Genomic DNA, 20664 nt, shown 5'->3' with positions numbered 1-20664 from the left:
GGGGGGGGGGGGGGGGGCGTAAAGGTCCTCAAGCAGGAATCCTTGTTTTATTGGTTTGTGAAGCCAGGGATTGAACCCAGGCCTTGCTCATGCTAGGCAAGCACTCTGCCCCTGAGCTAATCCCCAGCACTTTTTCAATTTATTTATTTGTTGGTTTGTTTATCTATTTATTTTGAGAACTCTTTAGTTGTCCAGGCTGGCCTCAAACTCTCAATCCTCCTACCATCTCCTGTGTAGCTGGGATTACAGGTGTGCGGTGTTGCGCCTGACAGGATTTGTTTTTTGTTCAAAGACCAGCAAGGAAGCTGGTGTGGCTGGAGTAGAGTTACAGGTCAGAGACAAAGACATAGCTACCGGGCAGGCAGGTGGGGAGCAATGAGACGATGAGACAGAGACCCCCCCAAATGAATCAGGAAGACCCCAGGCTGAGCCATATCTCAGCTGTATAAGCCTGGGGCAGGGATAATGCACCAGTTCCCTTATCCACAAAAGGAGTCAGCACCTTCCCTGGGTCATTGAAGTTACCAGCATTAACACAGAACGATGCCTGGCGTGGAGCTCAAAAAAGATGGACAATTGTGAGTCTGTCAGTCTCAGATAAAGCACCTGGGACTGGACTCAGCCAAGATAGTTGATATGAAGAGCTGAGGATGACAGAGCAAGTTGTGTACCTACAGCTTGCACCTTGTGCTGTGTGACCTCAGGAAAGTTGCTGCTCTCTCTCTGTCTGCCATTGATTAATTCAACAAACATTTATTGAATATCCATCATGTTGATCACTATGGATGGCTGAACAGCACTAGGCTTTGTTCTGGTTCTAGGGATGCAGTGGTGAGAAAAACAGACCAAAACCCTTGCTCTGCAAAGGTTGAGAAGGGCAGGCTAACAGTGAAAAAGGAATGTAAGATACAAATTATTCCAGGCAAATTGTGTGGTTTTTGTATTTTTTATTTTGAGACAAGGTCTCACTAAGCTACTTGCTAAGTTGCTGTGTCCGGCTTGCAATCCTCCTGCCTCGGCTTCCCAAGTCACTAGGATTATGGGTGTGCGCCACCACATCCATATGGTTTCAAAGGAAGAAAAATAGAAAATATCAAGGCAGGGGTTGACCTCTTCTGCACATTGGTCAGGAGCAAGGAGGATGCCATTGTGGGTGGAGTAGAGCGGATGAGGTGCAAAGCAGGAGGTCACAGAGCAGGACCTGTGGGCTGCAGTGAGGATTTTAGCTTTTTGTTCTGCATCAAGTGGGAGCTATAGAAAGTTCTGAGCCGGAATGACTGGATCTGATTCAGGTGCTCATTCGCTCCCTCTGGTGGCTGCTGGAGGAATAGAGTGTGGACAGCAATGAGCTGGAGACCAGGGCTGTTGAGAACACACCTGTCCAGGCCAAAGAAGGGAGGTGCTGGAAGAAAGGGGAGGGGAGGGGCTGGGGCTGGGGCTCAGTGGTAGGGTGCTAGCCTAGCACATGGGTTCAATCCCCAGTACCACGTAAAATTAAATATAATAAAGGCATTATGTCCATCTACAACTAAAAATATTTAAAAAGAAAAAATGGGGGGAGGGAAGTGGACAGATTTGGAAAGATCCTGGCAGACAGGCTGATTTGCAGGGCAGAGCAAAGGCAAGGATGACCCTAGACTTCTGGCCCAGAGTGTTCTCGGTCCCTGCAATGGGTCCTGGCACCAGAAGTACCCAGCAACAGTCCACAGACTGCAGCTCCCTGTCTCCAGTCTATTTGGGCACTTTGGTCTCCCTTCCTCTTGAACTCCTCAACACCATCTCAACCTCCTGATCTTCTTCCCACCTGTTTCCTGCAGCTTCGAGGGAGAAAATGGCCCAACACCATCACCTGGCCGCAGCCCCCTGGACTCGCAGGCGAGCCCAGGGCTCGTGCTGCACGCTGGGGCAGCCACCAGCCAGCGCCGGGAATCCTTCCTTTACCGCTCTGACAGTGACTATGACATGTCACCCAAGACCATGTCCCGGAACTCATCAGTCACCAGCGAGGCGTGAGCACCCCTCTCCCCACCTGCCACTCCTCCGGGCCTGGCCCTGCCACAAGCTGTCCTTCCCAGCAGGGCATGGGGGCACCCATCCCCACCTTGGTTAAGCCCCGATAGGGCAGAGTAGTCAGCAGCCCCTGTCCTACGTCTAATAGGTTCTGTCCCCTATAAAGGGCTCAGCCTTACTCTCCAGACCTACCAAGCCCTCTCTTACCATCGCCTGCTCTCAGCCAGGCTCTACAGGAACTGTCCCTCCAGGGAGGAAGCCCCACTACTTGGCCCTATTCTGATGTCCCCCAGCCCACCCCAAGCCAGCACCACTTCCCTTGAGCCCCTGTTGAGATGGAGCCCTCCAGATCTCCCGCCAGACTTGCCCTTTCCCTTCAGGTGCCCACCACAGCCCCATACCCTGTTCCTGCGCTTCCTCCGCCAACCCCTCACAGCACTCCCCTCTGGCATATCCACTTCCCGCCCCCCTCCCTTTGTCTGCACCCCTCCCCAGCGGTTTCCTTCAGGACCAGCCCTGGCAGCATGTTCACCCTTGGGTGCTGTAAGTGGCCTCTCCCCACTCCCTGCCCCCAGCCTCCCTCCATCCAGCTCCCACAATGTCCTCCCCAGAGATTTGCTTCTCTGGGGATCTCTAACCTGCCACTATCTTTTATCACAGGCATGCTGAGGACCTCATTGTTACGCCATTTGCCCAGGTGAGACCCCCGCACCCCTCCACAACTGGGGAAGGGGCTCAGCCCCAGCTGCCTCTCCAGGTAGACACCTCTACTTACTGTCACCCCCATTCCAGGTACTCGCCAGTCTCCGCAGTGTTCGAAGCAACTTCTCGCTCCTGACCAATGTACCTATTCCCAGCAACAAGTACGTTGAAGCTGGGCCCCAGCACCCATGATCATGAGGGTTAAGCATAGTGAGTTCAGTTATCAGCCCTGCTGTGTGACCTCAGGCAGGCACTTGACTTCTCTGAAGGACTGGTCATGTAACAATTTCTTTGGAGCCAAAGAGTTATTGAAGTTGAAGTGCCTAAGACACAAACTTTTATAAATACAGACTGGATGTCTGCATGCATGGTGGTGAGGCCATAGCCTCACCTGCTGGGCAAATGGCTTCTTGTGGTCCCTTCCTTTCCCTTTTGTAAAGTGGGAATTACAGTAGTGCTTCCAATAGCTATCTGTTGTGAAGAGTCCAGAAGATGGTGTATAGAAAGCACAAGAATATTGCTCTGTACATAGTAAGTGCCCAATAAATGGAGCAGTTCTTGTTATTTTGGGGAGGTGGATCTAGCTCAGAATTGCCAGTTGCTCTAGGGGTTGGGGACAGAGCCTTCCTCAGAGGATTGGGGAAGTTGAGAAGGGTATCCAAAGGAACCAAGTACCTGATCCTACTGCTGATCTGCCGTGTGCCTTGAAGAAGCCAGTTTTACCTGGTTGAATCGGTTTTCTGAAAAATGGGTTCTCATGGGCCTCACTGAGAGGCTGCAGGCCTTGTGCATGGCAGCACGTTTGGATGCAGTGAGCACGCGGAAACAGGAAAACTGGCCTTATTTATGGAGAGAGGGAGGCAAGGATCCGAGAGTCCCACGGTGACTTTGGAGCCCCATTTCTTTACAGGCGATCCCCGCTGGGAGGCCCAACCCCCGTCTGCAAGGCCACACTGTCAGGTAGCTAAGCTTAGGGGGTGGGAAAGGGCCCATCTTGCTGCCCCAGTGGAGGTGCCTCAGCCCTGGTGGCTGCCTCACCCCTTCCCTGGCACCCCACCCACCTGGCAAACCCCTATCACTGTGGGCTGGGGCTCTGCCTGCGGACCTCTCAAGTCACCACCCTGGGTGCCCCTTCTTAGAGGAGACGTGTCAGCAGTTGGCCCGGGAAACTTTGGAGGAGCTGGACTGGTGCCTGGAGCAGCTGGAGACCATGCAGACCTACCGCTCTGTCAGCGAGATGGCTTCGCACAAGGTAGGCGCACAGGGTTGGTGGGGGGGCTGGTGGCCAGGGCGGGGCTGGTGGGTGTGGCTCACAATTAGGGGATGCTGGTGGGGGGGCGAATCCCTGGATGGATCTGGTGGGGGTGGAGTCTTGGGTGGGGCCAAGTAGTTGATGGGGGAAGTAGGCGGGGCCAATTCCTTTGTAAGCCTGTGGAATTGGCCCAAGGGCCAAGCTGTGGGTGGGGCCTGTGGGTGGTATCAACAGCTACGCGGACGGCAGGGGTGGTGCCAACTCCTTAGTAGGGTTTGTGGAGTGGGACCAAGGACTCATATTTCGGCGGGGCCAGCCTCTAGTAGAGTCAGTGGGTGGGCTCAACCTTTAGGTGAGGCAGGTGAGGGCGGGACTGGGTAAGGACTTAGGGGATGGCCCATCTTTAGGTGGAGTCAGCCTTTGGGTGGTAGCTGGAAGGCCTGCAGTTCCTGTAGATTCTGACTTTTCCCAGGGATGGCAGAACCTGGTGTGTCTGTGGGGGGGTCTGGTTTTACATCTGTCCGTAGTGACTTACCTGTCTTGGGGGGTGTTGTATACTTGTACTGTCTGCAGCTGTGTGTGTGGATAAGGGTCTGGGTAGTTGTTGATTTGTTGGCTCCAAGTTTGGAGTGTGTTCTGAGGGGTGTCTGGGTGTGCACGGGTGATTATGTGGGGCTATGTGACACTTAGGCCATGCAGATATCCGGTTGGTTAAGCTGTTTCTCTAAGTGTGACTGTGTTTGCAGTGCTGAAGGGGAGGGGGCAAGCATTCCCTGTAGCTGTGCCCACTGCACATCCCCAGGGGGCGCCATTCAGAGAGCAGACAGTATGAATGATGCCTCCTGGAGTGCTGCAGCGTGGTGGCAGCCCTCGTGGGCGGTGCCTTTCAGGAAGTGAGTGTGCAGGCAGGTGTTCGCTGGGGAGCGCACATGTCTGTGGGTGGACGCTCGTCTGGAAGAGTGTGAATGTGAGGGTGATTGTGTCCCTGAGGGGGGGTCAGGCAACTGAGAATGTGACTGTGTCTCTGGGTAGGGGTATGTGGATGTTCCGTGAAGGGGTGTGTGTATTTGGACATCTCTGGGTGAGAGTGTGAACATCCCCTTATGGATTTGTCAGTGTATGATTTTGGCCAAGGACATATGGCTGTTTATGTTTGTTGAAGTGTGTGTCTGTGGGTGTGTTGAGTGTGTGGCTATAAGTATATCTAGTATCTGGGTGTCTGTCCCTAGGGTTGTGTCTCCTGAGTGTGAGTCTCCGTTCTTGAAAGGGGTGTGTCCATGTGCTCCGTTCTACACCTATGAACGTGTTGGGCATCAGAGTTGACTGTCTCCTCTGCGTGCACATGTGTGTCATGTATGTGTAGGACTGAGGGCCTTTGGGTGTCCATGTGGCAAGTGCCTGGGGTGTGTGGTAGTGTCTGTGGAAGGTGTGTCTCGGGGCATTTGTGTGTCTGTGTGTCCAGGTGTGTGTTTCTGTCTCTGGGTGTGTACGTGGAAGAGCTGTGTCCTGCTTCCTTCCCCAAGTCCTGGCTGAGGCCCATGGGCTCTGGTGCCCCTTTAACGCCCCCCCACCCCCAGCACCACCTGACTCCGCATGCAGCCTGCCAGTGCTGCAGTGAGCACACGCACACACGGTGCACACACAGAGCCCCAAGCCTCCTCAGCCTCCTCCGGGGACCCTGGCCCGGCACCCCCCCATGGGCAGGGGCGGCCGCTGCCTCTAGCCACTGCCGCAGGGGGGCCCATCAGGGCCAGTGGCAGGCAGACCATGTAACCAGGGCTGCCACAGGGAGCGCGGAGGGGAAGGGAGCCCCCAGCCCTGCTGGGCCGGCCCAGGCCCCTCCGCGGCTCCCTCTTCCACTGCCCCCCCTGCCCGGCACCCCCCCCCCTTGGCTGTTCAGCCCAGGACTCGCCAAGCTCAGCCTCTGTGTGCGGCAGCCCCGAGCGGGGCTCAGGCTCCAAGATGCCCCTGGTTGATTTCTTCTGCGAGACCTGCTCCAAGCCGTGGCTGGTGGGCTGGTGGGACCAGGTAGGGGAACGCAGGGTGGAGGGTGGGAAGGAGACCTTCCACCTTGGACCCTCTGGCCCCCTGGATGGGCTGTGTGTACAGCTGTGCACATGTGTGGCCCAGACCTGAAGGCTTGTGACTGTCTCTAGTGTGACCCAGGACTGGGCGTGGATGGCAGGTGGCTGGGGGTGTGTGGCCTCCCTTGGGAGAGCGGATCTCTCGCTGGGTGTGACTGTGGCATTATCTGGATGTATATGTGTCTGCAGTGGTGTGTGTCCTGCCTGGGTCATGGTGTTTCCCTGTCTGCAGTCCCATGGCTCTGACTGTGATGTCGTGTGTTGGACCATATTCGTGAGCCATAGCTACCTGATGTTTCTAGGGCATGTGACCCCAAATATCACTGACTGCCTTTTTGGATGTGCCCCTTGATTTGCCTGTCTGGGCTTTTGTGACGCTGTGTAGGACGGGGGCAGTCTGGGACGCTGTGCAGTTGTGAGAGATATTTGTGTGTGTGCATGCGCGCGTGTATGTTATTGTGTCCAGGATCTCTGGTCAGCACTGGGAGAAGTGACCACCCTGCCCCAGTGTGGGCCACCCTTCCTGCCTGGCGTTCCCTCTGCCTTGCTGGACAGAGTCGGCTCCTGATTCGGGGATGCTTCGGCAGAGCTTGGGGGCGGGGAGCCGATGCCCTTTCTCCTCCATGCACAATGTCACAGCAGAGGCCTGTGTGAAGTAGCATGGGGGGACCAGGTGGGGCCCCCAAGCCCCATTTTGGGTATGCTGCATTCAGCTGTGCATCTCTTCACCTCTCTGGGGTTGGGGAGAGGGCTATGATGGGAACCCCTCTCCCCCTTCCCTGGGTGACCCAGCTGGGGTTTCTTTAGCTAATCATTCTCCCATACCCTGGCCAGACCTCTTCCCTGAGGACTGGGCACTACGTTCCTCCTTCCAGTCTTGGCTGGGACTGAGGACAGGGATCCCACAGGGATTAGAACTAGGGTCTGTGTCTGACGAGACCTGGGCCAGGGGTGTTGTGGGAAGGCAAGGGTTAAGGGGCTTCTGGCTTGCCCCCCTTTCCCCTGCTAGCAGCTGGTTGGAGGGGGAGTTGCTAAGGAGACTCCCATCACCATGGTGACGGGATTCTCCTAGTACCCTATTGGTTCCCTGTTAGGCAGGAGCCCCTCCCTTCCACAGGTGCCCCTCTGGCTCCTCTTTGGGAGGGGACTGGAAGGGGAGCCCTTCTTTCCTCAAACAGAGAGGATTATGCTGGTATCAGCACCACCCTCCTGGGCCTGGGTCCCCCTTTCAGAGCTGGGAGGAGAGGAAGGGCTGACCCCCTCCCCTCTAGCAGCCTGGTAGTGGTCTGAGGCGTGAAATAGGAGGGGCTCCTGGGGTCTTCAGGAATTTGTGGGAAGGGCTGGCACACATACAGCACCCGCAGCAATGACACCCTATCTCCCCTTCCTTCTTGGCTCCTTCACCTTAGTTCAAGAGGATGCTGAACCGAGAACTCACACACCTGTCAGAAATGAGCAGGTCAGGAAACCAGGTCTCAGAGTACATTTCCACCACATTCCTGGGTGAGTGAAGGGCAGCATGTGGAACAGGGGGGACACCTGGGCTGGAGGGGCTGGCCCAACCCTGTTGATGTTGACCCTGCCCCTTAACTCCTCAAAGGTCAAAGTCACTATGCTTAAGAGCTCCCACACTCATGAGGCCCCTAAATTAGTGGGACCACAACTTCTGTGGAAACCACGAATGAGAATATCTTGGGGGGCTAGGAGAATAGCTCAGAATAGCTCATATGCAAAGCCCAGGGTCTCATCCTCAGCACCAAAAAAATCTCTAAGACCCTCCAAACTCAGTGGAACCCAATGGAATTCTCAAACTCTAAACCCCAAGAGAATATTCATGCCCCTGCTCAAATTCAAGTAGAATTTCTAAACTTTAAAAGTCAATAGATTATATATAACAAATTGGAATAAAAAAGAGGGGAAAATCAACAGAACCTACAAACTTGGATTAAACATCCCAAATTTAGAAGACCCACCCCAAAATCAAGAGTTGCCCAAACTCACTAAGTTCTCAAACTTAAGGAATCTCTGAGCTTCAGAACTCTAAAAGTACTCCCCCCAAAAAAAATCTTAAAGCTGAAAAACCTCTGAATTCAATAGATTCTTCTAATTTGATTTGGCCATCCTTCCAAATTCAGTAGATCCTCCCAAACCTTATATCCCCAAACTTCAGATCTGTAAGGAGCTGGGTACGGTGGCACACACCTGTAACCCCAGTGACTTGGGAGGCTGAGGCCTGAGTTCAAGGCTGAGATTCATAAATTCAAGGCCAGCCTCAGCAATTTAGTGAGGCCCTGTCTCAAAATAAAAAATAAAAATAAGAAGGTCTGGGGATGTAGGTCAGAGGTAAAATAAACCTGTAAGGGATCCCAAACATAAGGGTTTGGGGCTGGGGATATGGCTCAAGCGGTAACGCGCTTGCCTGGCATGTGCAGGGCACTGGGTTCGATCCTCAGCACCACATACAAATAAAATAAAGATGTTGTTTCCACCAAAAACTGAAAAATAAATATTAAAAAAAAAAAGGGTTCATTGGAACCCTTAAGCTCATGGGGAGCTCAAACCCCTTCTGACTTCTGAACCCAAAGACCCCCAAACTAAGGAGATTCCTGCACACTCAGGATAATTTCATTCTCACAATGTGTCACCAAACTCCAAATTCAGGAGATTCCTCCAGCTCAAAAAAGAGGGTTCAGGATTGTGGGATGTCAGCACGTGAGCGGGTGGCAGGCCACAGAGTTCTGAGGATCCTGCCAATAGGAGCTTGGCATGCAGATGACCCCGTCAGGTTCTGTCATTGACTGGAGGTCTCAGGTCACAATAGGTGTCCCTGGCCAGGCTCTGGAAGGCTTTGAAAGCTTAGGAGGTCTCCTGGGACTGGCCCCCAGGCAGGTGGTTGCCAAGGGGACCATGGAGCCAGAGATTCCCTTTCCCTCCTCCCTCCCAGTGATGCCCCCTCCCACCACTGCGCTCAGCCACCATGGGGGTGTCTTCCCTGGCTGAGAAGCTTCCCTGAGTATCCAGAGCAGTCAGTGGCTCTCCCTCGGGAACTCGCCCCACTTCCTGACTTCTCACACTACCTGGAGACCAAACCTAGCAATTGAGCTGGGGACACCCCATAGCCCTGGGCCAGCGCCAGGGCCCCTGACCCAGCCCACCCCTTCCCAAAAGGATTCTTATAGCCCCTTTGGTATTCAGCCCCCGAGTGCCCATCAGCCTGACACCCAGAAGGCTTTTACTCTTTTGGGTGAGGCTTCTGAGGACATGGGGTAGGGTGAGGTGCCTCCCCAGGAGGTCTGGTCATGCCTGTCCCCCATCTTCTGCAGACAAACAAAATGAAGTGGAGATTCCGTCACCCACAATGAAAGAGCGAGAACCCCAGGAAGCGCCGCGACAGAGACCCTCCCAGCAGCCCCTGCCCCTGGGGCCACAGTTCCAGCCCATGTCACAGATCACGGGCGTGAAGAAGCTGATGCACAGCAGGAGTCCGAACACTAGCGTCCCACGCTTTGGGGTGAAGACTGACCAAGAGGATCTCCTGGCCCAAGTGGGTGGGGGCTCAGTGGGGACAGAGACCTCTAGGTGCCCAAAGAAGGACTCCATGTGGGGTCATATCTTAAGCCAGGGTCCCTGGAAGCAGAGCCTGAGATGATGAATGACCTCAAGAGAGGATGGAGAGGACAGAAAGGAGGAGCGCAGAGGTGGCCTCAGCCTCCGTCCACAGGGCGCTCTGAGGAGTTGAGCCCACCCCGACTCCGTGCCCTGGGCCTTCAGAGCCCTGAATCAGCTGTTGGCTAAGGGCTGCCTCCAGGGATGGATGGCGTCACCCCTCCCTGGGGGCAAGAGCAGTTTTCTAGAGAAAGGGTCAACCATAAGCCACACAGCAAGCAACACTCCCTAGCAGCTGGGGGACAGTGGCATGGATCTGGACAGGGCCCCAAGAGTGTCTACTACAGGCAAGAACTGGCTTTGGCTTCTGCCGCTTCCAGAACCCTTAGTGGCTTGCTCTGGTGATGTTTATCATGACCCTCTCTGAGGCTGCCACTGGTGTGCTGTGTGCTCACCATTCAGTCGCCTTGGGGTTCTTGAGCACCTACTGTGCATCAGGATTGTTCTAGAGGCTGGGTAGACAGAAAATGAGCCAGTGTCCCTTCCTCCTCCAACTCGAGGTGGGGGACTCCCGAGCAATTTAGCTTAGAGACTGAGCTGGGTTCCCATCATCCTGGCCTTGCTACTATGAGCCACAGGATCGTAGAGAAGTCACACCTCGGTTCCCTCAACTGCCGATGGTGTTTGGTGGATAATAAGCACTTCAGAAACAGTGGGTGGGTTAAACTCTGTGCTCCTGGCCACTCTGTGACAGGGACGGTGCTTCCTTTAGACCAGGGTTCATTGTTCCTAGGAAAGGGTCTCAGGGCCTTGGACCTGGCAGGCTCCTGACCGCCAATCTCCATCTCCACTAGGAACTTGAGAACTTGAGCAAGTGGGGCCTGAACATCTTTTGCGTGTCCGACTATGCCGGAGGCCGCTCGCTCAGCTGTATCATGTACACGATATTCCAGGTGATGGGGGCAGTGGGGAGTGGGCCGGGCTGTGAGGGGCACACGACAAGGTGCTCCAGGCCGGCAGGGGTCATCGCCCTGCCCCTACCCGCCCCCAGGAGCGGGACCTGCTGAAGAAATTCCACATCCCCGTGGACACAATGGTGACCTACATGCTGACTCTGGAGGACCACTACCACGCCGATGTGGCCTACCACAACAGCCTGCATGCAGCTGACGTGCTGCAGTCCACCCACGTGCTGCTGGCCACGCCTGCCCTGGATGTGAGAACCTGCCACCTCCCCCATCTCCCAGGTCCCTGTTTCTGGTTTTCCATTTCTTTCTTAGTGGTGCCAGGGCCTTGCACACGCCAGGCAGGCACCCTACCACCTGAGCTCGAGCCCCAGCCCTGGTTACCGTTTCCACTCTGTCCCCTGACCTTTGTCTCTCTCTGACTCTGTTCCTCTCTAACCCTCATCCTCCTCTCTGACCCTCATCTTTCTTGACCCCCATCTCCCTCTGACCCCCTGTCCCTTTCTGGTCCTGTCACTCATCCCCTTCATTCTAATCTTGGTCCCTCTGCCTCCATCTCCCTGCCCCCAGGCGGTGTTCACCGACCTAGAGATTCTCGCAGCCCTGTTTGCAGCTGCCATCCATGATGTTGACCACCCTGGGGTCTCCAACCAATTCCTCATCAACACCAGTGAGTGGCCCTCCTGGGGCGGAGACAGCTGGGCTGGGAGCAGGAAGGGACCAAATGGAAGTGGAACTGGCTAGACAGGGGTGCTGGGCTGGCACTCTGGAGGCAGTGCCCACTGGGCTGACCCAGGGCCATCTGGGCACAAGGCAGGGTGGCACCCATGGTTCCCTTAGCTGACCTCTCTGGCCTGGTTGCAGATTCGGAGCTGGCACTCATGTACAATGACGAGTCGGTGCTCGAGAACCACCACCTGGCTGTGGGCTTCAAGCTGCTACAGGAGGAGAACTGTGACATCTTCCAGAACCTCAGCAAGCGCCAGCGGCAGAGCCTGCGCAAGATGGTCATCGACATGGTGGGCGGGGCGGGGTGTGGGGACAGAGTGGGAAAGGAAGCCTTTGAGGTGTGGGCTCTGGTGAGGAGGCGGTCTGAGTCTCAGACGAACCTCCTGAAACCTGGTCTGAGCCTTAGGGTTCTGCAGAGGGAAAACGGCCAAGGCCTGGGCGGGTCCAGTGGGCAGCTGGTGGGCATTGGCAGCCCCTGTGACGCCCCCTTGCCTCACAGGTGCTGGCCACAGACATGTCCAAGCACATGACGCTCCTGGCTGATCTAAAAACCATGGTGGAAACTAAGAAAGTGACCAGCTCAGGGGTTCTCCTGCTGGACAACTACACCGACCGCATCCAGGTGCCCCACAACCACCTTACAAGGAGACTGGACCCTTCTACTCCCCCAGCCCTTTAGGTCTGGGTAGCTGCCCCTGCCTTAGCCTCAGCCCCCTTCTCCTGTGCCACCCGTCGTCTGTTTCTTTTTCTCTCTGTCCGTCTTTCTTTTCCAACCCCGCCTCTCCTTCCCCAGCCCCTTTCCTCCCCTCTCTCCTCATCACCTGCATCTCTCTCCTGCACCATCGTCTCCTCCTTCCCTCTCCCCACTCTTTCCCCACCTCTCTCCATCCCTCCCACACCTTTTCCTCCACTTCCTCTCTTCCTCCTCTCTCCACCTTTTCTCCCTGTGCCTGCACCAGGGCCCCTCTCCAGACTGACATGGGGCAGGGGCTCTAATGGGTCCCCCTCCCCTCCCCCATGCAGGTCCTTCGCAATATGGTGCACTGTGCAGACCTCAGCAACCCTACCAAGCCACTGGAGCTGTACCGCCAGTGGACGGACCGCATCATGGCCGAGTTCTTCCAACAGGGTGACCGCGAGCGCGAGCGGGGCATGGAGATCAGCCCCATGTGTGACAAGCACACAGCCTCCGTGGAGAAGTCTCAGGTGCGTGCTGAGGGCAGTGAGGACAGGGGCCAGGCCAGGCTCCCCCTCCACTCTTGGCCTGAAGCTCTCACATCCGGGAGGGAGGCTGTGATGTCAAGTATTTCTCCTTTTCCTTTTCTCCCTTGAAGGGAAATGGGCCATGTTTGCCCCCCTGCAGGGCAACTTGAGCCCCTGCAGTCGCATGCCTCAGGCATTGCCAGCCGATTGACAGCATCCACCAGAACCTCAGTCTGCCTTCTTTTCTTGTTAATATTTTTTTAGTTGTTGAGGGAACTTTATTTATTTATATGTGGTGCTGAGAATTGAACCCAGTGCCTCACACGTGCCGGGCAAATGCTCTCCCGTTGAGCCCCAGCCCAGCCCCAGCCATGCTGCTTACCTGGATTTTGCATACAGACCTGATGCCGGTTCTGCCTCAGTTTCCCTGAAACCCCACCAGTACCGTCTCAGTGGGTTTAGAGGTGATTGGTGGTGTGCTGGTTTAGTTTAACGTGGAGGGAGACAGAACACGGACTGGTGAAGGCTTGCGGCCAACATGTGACGGGAGCATTTCTCACTTTCCTCTCTTTGGCGAAACCCCAGCTGGTGTGTCTGTCCTTTTCAACCTGGGCTTCTCAATCATCCTTGGTGGTGGAGGCTGCCCTGGGCATCGTGGGATATTTAGTAGCATCTCTGGTTTCTACCAGAGCACATCGACCCCACCCTCCACATATAACAACCAAAAATGCCTCCAGGCCTCGCCCCATGGGCCTGGTAGTGTAAAATCAATCTGTTAATCTCTCTTTCAAAGACATACCAGCCAGGCAAGGTGGCACCTGCCTACAATCCCAATAGCTCAGGGCTGAGGCAGGGGGATAGGGAGACCCTGTCTCTAAATAAAATACAAAAAAGGACTGGGGATGTGTCTCAGTGGATAAGCGCCCCTGGGTTCAACCCCCAATTGATGTGTATATGGAAGTGTTTCATTTATATCCAGTTTCCGTTTATATCTCCTGTGGTTTTAATTTCTTGTGCAAGGGTTTGGGGAAGCAAAATCGCTAGGTCAAATGTTTTTGATTTTCTTAGCTCTCACCACACGATGGTGCCATCTGCCGCAAGGGCCACCTGTTTCTACCTCTTCCCTCCCCCAGGTGGGTTTCATTGACTACATTGTGCACCCATTATGGGAGACGTGGGCAGACCTCGTCCACCCAGATGCCCAGGAGATCCTGGACACATTGGAGGACAACCGGGACTGGTACTACAGTGCCATTCGACAGAGCCCGTCACCACCACCTGAGGAGGAGCCCCCAGGGCTGGGCCATCTAGCCCCACCGGATAAGTTCCAGTTTGAGCTGACGCTGGAGGAGGAAGAGGAGGAGGAGGCATTGGAAACGCAGGGATTGTCTGTGGCCCAGGCTGTATCCCCAGCTGAGGGGTCATCCACGGCCCAGGGACAGGAGGCGCGCTCGGAGGCAGTGGTAGAAGCATGTTTGACGCAGGGCGCAGACTCAGCGCGGGATGCACCTGTGACTCAGGATGGAGCTGGGTTCCAAGAGGAATCCGCGGATGCTGTAAGCTGCTGCAGCTCTTCTGCCCTGTCTCTTAAAAGCCCCCTCCTGCCTGCCTTGAGGACCCCAGAAGAGGCCCCGGGCCTCCCGGGCCTCCCCTCCCCGGCGGCCGAGGTGGGGGCCCAAAGAGACCATCAGGCTGCCAAGAGGCCCTGCTGTGCCTGTACCGGGACACCAGGGGAGGACCCCCCCATCCTCCCGGCTCTGGGTGGGTGGGGGTCAGGTGGAGACCGTACCTGAGCCCCAGCCCCCTGACCCTGTGGCCCTCCCTGCCCGCTCTCACCCCCATCTTCCTGCAACCACCTCCTCCGATGCCTCAAAGACTCTTGGCCCTCCTGAGAAAAAAGAAAACAGAAAAGTGGGGGGTTTTCTCTTTTCTTTTTTTCCCCTTTCCCCCTGCCCCCACCCATGGGGCCTTTTTTTGGACATGGGGGCTGGGGAACGAGGGGCTGAGGTCCCAGAAGGGATTTTATTTTTTGAATTTTAATGGTAACATTTTTAGAAAAAAGAACAAAAAAAGAAGAAAAAAAAAAAAGGATGAAACACAGCAACTGTAGACGCCCCCATTCCTGGTTTCTCCCTTCGCCTTCAAGCCCCTGCCCGCCTCCCGCCCCACCCCAGTCCCAGGCTCAGTCTTCCGGCCCCTTGGGCTTCTCCACTTAGACCCAAGCACAGGCACGGGCCCCTCCTGGGCTTTTCTTTGGAGTTTTGGAGGGTCTCTAGAACCCAGCGGGGAATAGCCATTCTGGGCAGGGCCAGGGGTGGGGGTGTCGCCGTGGGAGCCACTCACTGCCCCATCGCAAGTCTTCCACTCATTCTGCACAAGTCCAGCCACACACAGGGGTCAGCACAGCTGCTGACTGTAGGGTGGTGTTCCACACCGCCAGCTCCGCCCGAGACTTGAAGACACACGCACACATACACACACACACACACACACACACACACACACACATCCTCCTTCCAGCTGCTTCTCCTCTTGTTTCTGCCTTAATGATTCCTGTGGCCATAGCAGACAGGGTCACAGTGGCTCCCCGCCTACCTGCTCTGTGGGTGGGGTGGGGCCAGGCCCAGAGTCCCCATCCCAGGCCCACAGACACTCCACCCCCTCAGCGTCCTCCTGTGACCCCCTTCCACTTCCACACTCTGACTCGAGCCCCTCACCTTTTGCCCTAGGAGGAAGCAATAATGGTGTATACCCACATCCCCCATCCTGGGCAACCCTTCCCACCCTGGCACCAAAGGATTGTCTCCTTTATCCCCCTACCTTGCCAAACCTCTTCCCTATCTAATCCCTGAGCAATATGACAGACAGATGCAAGGCCATTTTTTTTTTCCAAGCCATGGGGGACTGTTGGAAAGGAAGGACCCCTCCCCTCCCCCTCTATGTTCTTCAATCTGGTTTTGCAGCCAGATGGGGCAGGGGCCTATCTCATTCATTGCCTGTCCCCCCAATTCTGAGCACAAGGTACTGTAGCCCCCACTTCTCGAGCCTTCCATCTGTCTGTCCACCCATTTTCCCCTGCTCCATAATGCTTAACAGGGTTCATTTTTGTAGTGAAAGTAGTTTGTCCCAGCCGGTGACCAGAATGGGCCTTCCCCTCCCCACCCCCCTTTTTTCTTTTTTTTTTTTCTTTTTTTTTTTTTTTTGTATATACTGTAAGGTTGGTTTGTAAATTATTCTACAAAGGCAAAAAGGGAAAATAAACTCGCCTTTCCCTGGCTGACCCAGTCAGGAAGGTGGGGCAGGGGCTCCCGAGGGAGAAGTCCCCACCCTGCTGTATTATACATACTGTACCATAATCCGGGCAAGGGTGCACTCTGCAGTTTTATGGGAACTTGTGTCATCATAGGGGGCAAGGGCTGGGCAGAGCCTGCCCCCTGCCCCTTCCCCAGGAGCAGGGGTGACTGGTAAGAGACCCCCAACCCAGTCAGGGATCCTCTCCCCAGGGTGGGTGCAGGGCCCCTGTGAGCTGCTGACGTGTTGTCCCCTTTGATGATCAGTCTGTCAGCCCATTGATGGATGATCGATCATTCGATCTTGTCACCAATTAAACTGAGACATTCATCAATGTTCCTGGCTGATGTGGCTTCATTCCCCATCTTTGTTGACATGCCTCCCTTGGTTTGTGGAGATGGTGGGTCCTATTCCCACCCCTCCCTGAGCAGGTGGAACATTGTGAATGGATGGAACTGTGCATAGAACTCAGCCAGGTTGGCCCCAAACAACACAAGTTCAGACTAAGAAGTCTTCCTGGCTCTGGGGCTGGGATTCAACCCCGTCTTGGTGCATGCAAGGCAAGCACTCTATTGTGAGCCACACCCCAGCCACCACCAACCACGAAGTCATTAAAAGTCAACAGACCTTGGTAAGCCCCACTTCTCTCACTCAGAGCGAGTAGAACACGGTGCTTGGGTTCTTCTGGTACCCAGCAGTCACCCCTAAAATTCCAAGGGGACCTTAAAGAGACAACCCACCACTGGCTACTAAGAAAAGATCTCAGGCCAGATTCTGCTGAGCTAATAAATTGATGAATAAGTATGAAAGAATGTATACCTATGAAATTCCTAGCATCCTGTCCATTTTAATGTTGGTTCCCTTCACAGTGGAAAAAAAAGTGGGGGACCTCAGTGGTAAAGCACTTGCTTAGCACGTGCAATGACTTGGGTTCTATCCCCAGCACCACAAAAATAAACATGGATATAATCTCAGCTATGCAAGAGGCTGAGGCAGAAGGATCACAAGTTCGAGAACAGCCTGAGCAACTGAGTGAGATTCTGCCTCAAAAATGACTGGGTAGCTCATGTTAGAGCACCACTGGGGTCCTTCCAGTACTGGGAAACAAAAATCTATACTGACTATGCATAGACTTTGTTTTTATGGCATTGTTCTCCAAACAATGTAGAATAACAACTATATACACAGCCTTTGCTGTGCAGGTGATGATATGGACAGATGACAAAGTCTATGGAGGGCGTGTGCAGATTGTGTGCAAATACTGTGTGTGTTATTTTCCATAAGGATCTTGAGTATCTGCAGATTTTGGTGTCCATCAGGGTCCTGGAAGCAATTGCCTATGGTTACCAGGGGGCAACTGTACCATTAATTCCACCCATCAAAGCTCATTTTCAGGCAGGGGAGGTACTGGGGACCGAACTAACAAGCACTCAACCAATGAGCCACATTCCCAGCCCTATTTTGTATTTTATTTAGAGACAGGGTCTCTCGAGTTGCTTAGCACCTCCCTGTTGCTGAAACTGGCTTTTGAACTCATGATCCTCCTGTCTCGGCCTCCTAGCCACTGGGATTACAAGTATGTGCCACCACACCTGGCTTCAAATCTCATTTTTCCAACTTTTATTAGACTAACAAACTCCTGGTATCAATAAAAGGGTCCTGGTGTTGGTTATATACTAATGAACAACATTTGCAGGTATAAAGATATGGAGGGTAGAATGTTTGTGATGTGTGTGGTTTTGTGGTCAGTGTTATACTGACTTGTCTCTGGATTTTTTTTTTTTTTTTTTTGTCTTTCAGTTGTATATCTGAGAGATCCACCCCAGCCCTGTCTCTGGGCTTTAATAAACCACTATGCAGCATAGTGTTTAAGTGCTTAGATACAATCAATCACAAGATGTGTGTGACGTGTGACGTGAATGTTCTGAGAATGAGGGCATCATGCCTGGGTCTAAGGAAAGGTGGATAGAAAGATTGACCTGCTTGACCTGCCTAAATTGTCACTAGCCACCAAGACTCAGGTTTTTGTCCCAGCGATGGGGGTGATCTTTCCAACCTTCAGTGGTCTACTGTAAAATAGAGGGGCTAGGGATGAAGCTCAGTGACAGAGCATGTGCTTAGCATTCTTAAGCCCCTGGGTTAAATCTCTAGCACACACACAAACACACAAATGCAGACCACAGTCCCAGACTTGTGGGGAGGGGTTCCCTGGAATGAGACTGTCCAATCAAACTTTTCTCGGATGATAATGTTCTATATCTGAGTTATCCAACTCAGCCATTAGTCACATGTGACTGTTGGGCACTGGAAATGTGCCTACAACTGAAGGAATTTTATGTTTCCTTTATATGAAGTAGTCACACTTGGCCAGTGGCTACTGGCTAGATGTGCAGTTCTTGAACTAAGCCAGGGAGTTCACGTAAAGGACAAAGAGTTCGCCTGCATGATTGTGGCAGCAGAATCCCAGAGGAGTGGGGGCCATCCTGGATCCAGGGGAGAGAAGCAAAGCTGGAAAACTAGGTAGAAGTTTCCAGGGGATCTGAACTTATGCAAGAAGCAAAGAGGAGGCACAGACATTGTCCCTAGAGAGTTTCAAAAGGAGGCAGATATGGGAAAAGGGCATTGGGTTGAGGGTCAGAAGTGACACCACCAATTCCAGCCTTCAGAGAATGGTTGAGTGGACTTGGGTGAACTTTCTTGCTCTCAGCCTCAGTTTACCCCGGTGTAAAAAGGGCAGTTGTGATGTTCCAAACACCTCTTGTGTCCAGACATGGTGACAGGTTGAGAAAGTGGGTCAAAGGGTGAGAATGGTGCTAATCATCTGCTGGCTCTTTAAAATTGCCCCGAGGAAGGGGGTTACCTTCCCTCAGGCAAAGGTGACCCAGGTCAGTAGAAAGTAGCAAGGAGACCTTGAAATCTAAATAGGACCCACGGACCTGGGGAAGGAGTGGAGATGGTTCATTCTCTGAAGTTGACATGAGTCTTGAGCAAGTGGTACCCCCTCTCCCAGGGGGCTCAGCCCTGTGATAAACTCCCCACCCTACCCAGGACTGAGGCTGAAGCCCAGGGCCTCAGGCATGCTAGGTAAGTGCTCTACCACAAAGTGCCACCCCCAGTGCTTCCTTAAATTATATTTTGAGACAGAGTCTCATTAAGTTGCCCAGCCTGGGTGCTAGGCGTGGTGCTGCACACCTGTAATCCCAGCAGCCCTAGAGGCTGAAGTAGGAGGATCACGAGTTCAAAGCCAGCCTCAGCAACTTAGTGAGGCCCTAAGCAACTCAGCGAGACCTTGTCTCTAAATAAAATATTAAAAAGGGTTGGGAATGTGGCCCAGTGGTTAAGCACCACTGGGTTCAACACCTGTTATCAAAAAAAAGTTGCCCAGGCTCAATTCAAACTAGAGATCCTTCTGCTTTAGCCTCCCAAGTAGATGAGGTATGGGTGTGCAGCAGGCTGTGGCAATCTCTTTAAGGGGATTATCTCATGGACACTCCATCTGCCTTTGAGATATGTACTATCACTGGCCTCACTGCAGATGAGGAGACTGAGGCCTGGGTCATGATCATAATAGCAGGGGAGGGAAATAATTGCAAGTCACTAAAAATGGAGTGACAATCAATTAAATATTTAACAGATGGATTTTATTGGGGAGGGTGAGGAGAACAGGGTGAAATTCTTGTTTTTATTCTCAAATGCTTTATGGGTTTTTGTTGTTGTTGTTGTTGTTGTTAGTGTTGATATTTTGTTTAATTGAGACAGGATCTCACTCTGTTGCCCAGGCTCAAGGTATAATCTTGTCTCAGCCTCCCAAGTAGCTGATATGTGTCTCGGATCCCTGCTCAACTCCGATACTTATGTTATTATTTTATGTACATAAAACCTTGAGATATGGGTACGATTTCACCCTCTTTAATAGCATAAAAACAGGGCTGGGGATGTGGCTCAAGCGGTAGCGCGCTCGCCTGGCATGCATGCGGCCCGGGTTCGATCCTCAGCACCACATACAAAGATGTTGTGTCTGCCAAATACTAAAGAATAAATATTTAAAAATTCTCTCTTAAAAAAAAAAAATAGCATAAAAACAGTTGAGTTCTGGGGTGCACAACTATAGTCCTAGCATCTGGGAAGCTGAGGCAGGAGGATGAGACCACCCTGGAAAACAAAGGGAGATTGTTACTCAGAAAACAAAAAAATATTTTTTATAAAAAAAAAAAGAAAAAGCATAATGAAGTGCAAATTAAAATAAAATAAAACACTATTTTTCTCAGGTGTCCTCATCTATTAGCAAATAATACAAATATGAACCATTTTGGGGGCAGGCACTTGTTAGTGTTGGTAAGAGCTGGGTTACACAGGGCCTGGGGCTGGGGCTCAGTGCTAGAGTGCTCACCTAGCATGCACAAGACACTGGGTTTGATCCCCAGCACCACGTAAATGTAAAAGATATTGTGTCCACCTAAAATTTTAAGAATAAATATTTTTTTTAAAGAGTGAGAGAGAGAGAGAATTTTTTAATATTTATTTTTTAGTACTTGGCGGACACAACATCTTTGTTTGTATGTGGTGCTGAGGATCGAACCCCGGACCACACGCATGCCAGGCAGGCTCGCTACCACTTGAGCCACATCCCCAGCCCCAAGAATAAATATTAAAAAAAAAAAAAAAAAGAGCTGACACACATAGCTTTCTAGGGGTATCTGACAACATTTTTAAAACTTTTTTTGTTTAGTTGTAGTTGAACATAATACCTTTATTTTATTTATTTATTTTTTATGTGTTGCTGAGGATCAAACCCAGTGACTTGCACATGCTAAGCCAGCAC

General features: G+C 53.0%; 1 protein-coding gene across 6 annotated transcripts in view; it reads left to right on the top strand.

The window, feature by feature from the left end:
* Window positions 1-16180, top strand: part of Pde4a (phosphodiesterase 4A) — a 36841-nt gene extending 20661 nt beyond the window's left edge. For 4 of the 6 annotated variants that reach the window (XM_076848937.2, XM_076848943.2, XM_076848974.2 and 1 more), the window contains 14 exons: window positions 1818-2009; window positions 2671-2707; window positions 2803-2873; window positions 3623-3672; window positions 3852-3964; window positions 7458-7551; window positions 9372-9592; window positions 10509-10607; window positions 10706-10870; window positions 11190-11289; window positions 11484-11638; window positions 11848-11970; window positions 12372-12554; window positions 13685-16180. In XM_076848937.2, the coding sequence (XP_076705052.1) occupies window positions 1818-2009; window positions 2671-2707; window positions 2803-2873; window positions 3623-3672; window positions 3852-3964; window positions 7458-7551; window positions 9372-9592; window positions 10509-10607; window positions 10706-10870; window positions 11190-11289; window positions 11484-11638; window positions 11848-11970; window positions 12372-12554; window positions 13685-14344 (2263 nt within the window). In that variant the 3' untranslated portion in view covers window positions 14345-16180. Of the gene's footprint in view, window positions 1-1817; window positions 2010-2365; window positions 2554-2670; window positions 2708-2802; window positions 2874-3622; window positions 3673-3851; window positions 3965-5591; window positions 5993-7457; window positions 7552-9371; window positions 9593-10508; window positions 10608-10705; window positions 10871-11189; window positions 11290-11483; window positions 11639-11847; window positions 11971-12371; window positions 12555-13684 lie in introns of those variants that run through there. The other 2 variants (XM_076848967.2, XM_076848959.2) reach the window with 2 other exon arrangements.
* The last annotated feature ends 4484 nt before the right edge of the window (window positions 16181-20664 follow it).

The sequence above is a fragment of the Callospermophilus lateralis genome, chromosome 1 (genome assembly GCF_048772815.1).
Source record: "Callospermophilus lateralis isolate mCalLat2 chromosome 1, mCalLat2.hap1, whole genome shotgun sequence".
NCBI lineage: Eukaryota > Metazoa > Chordata > Mammalia > Rodentia > Sciuridae > Callospermophilus > Callospermophilus lateralis.
This window is presented reverse-complemented; position numbering and strand designations above follow the sequence as displayed.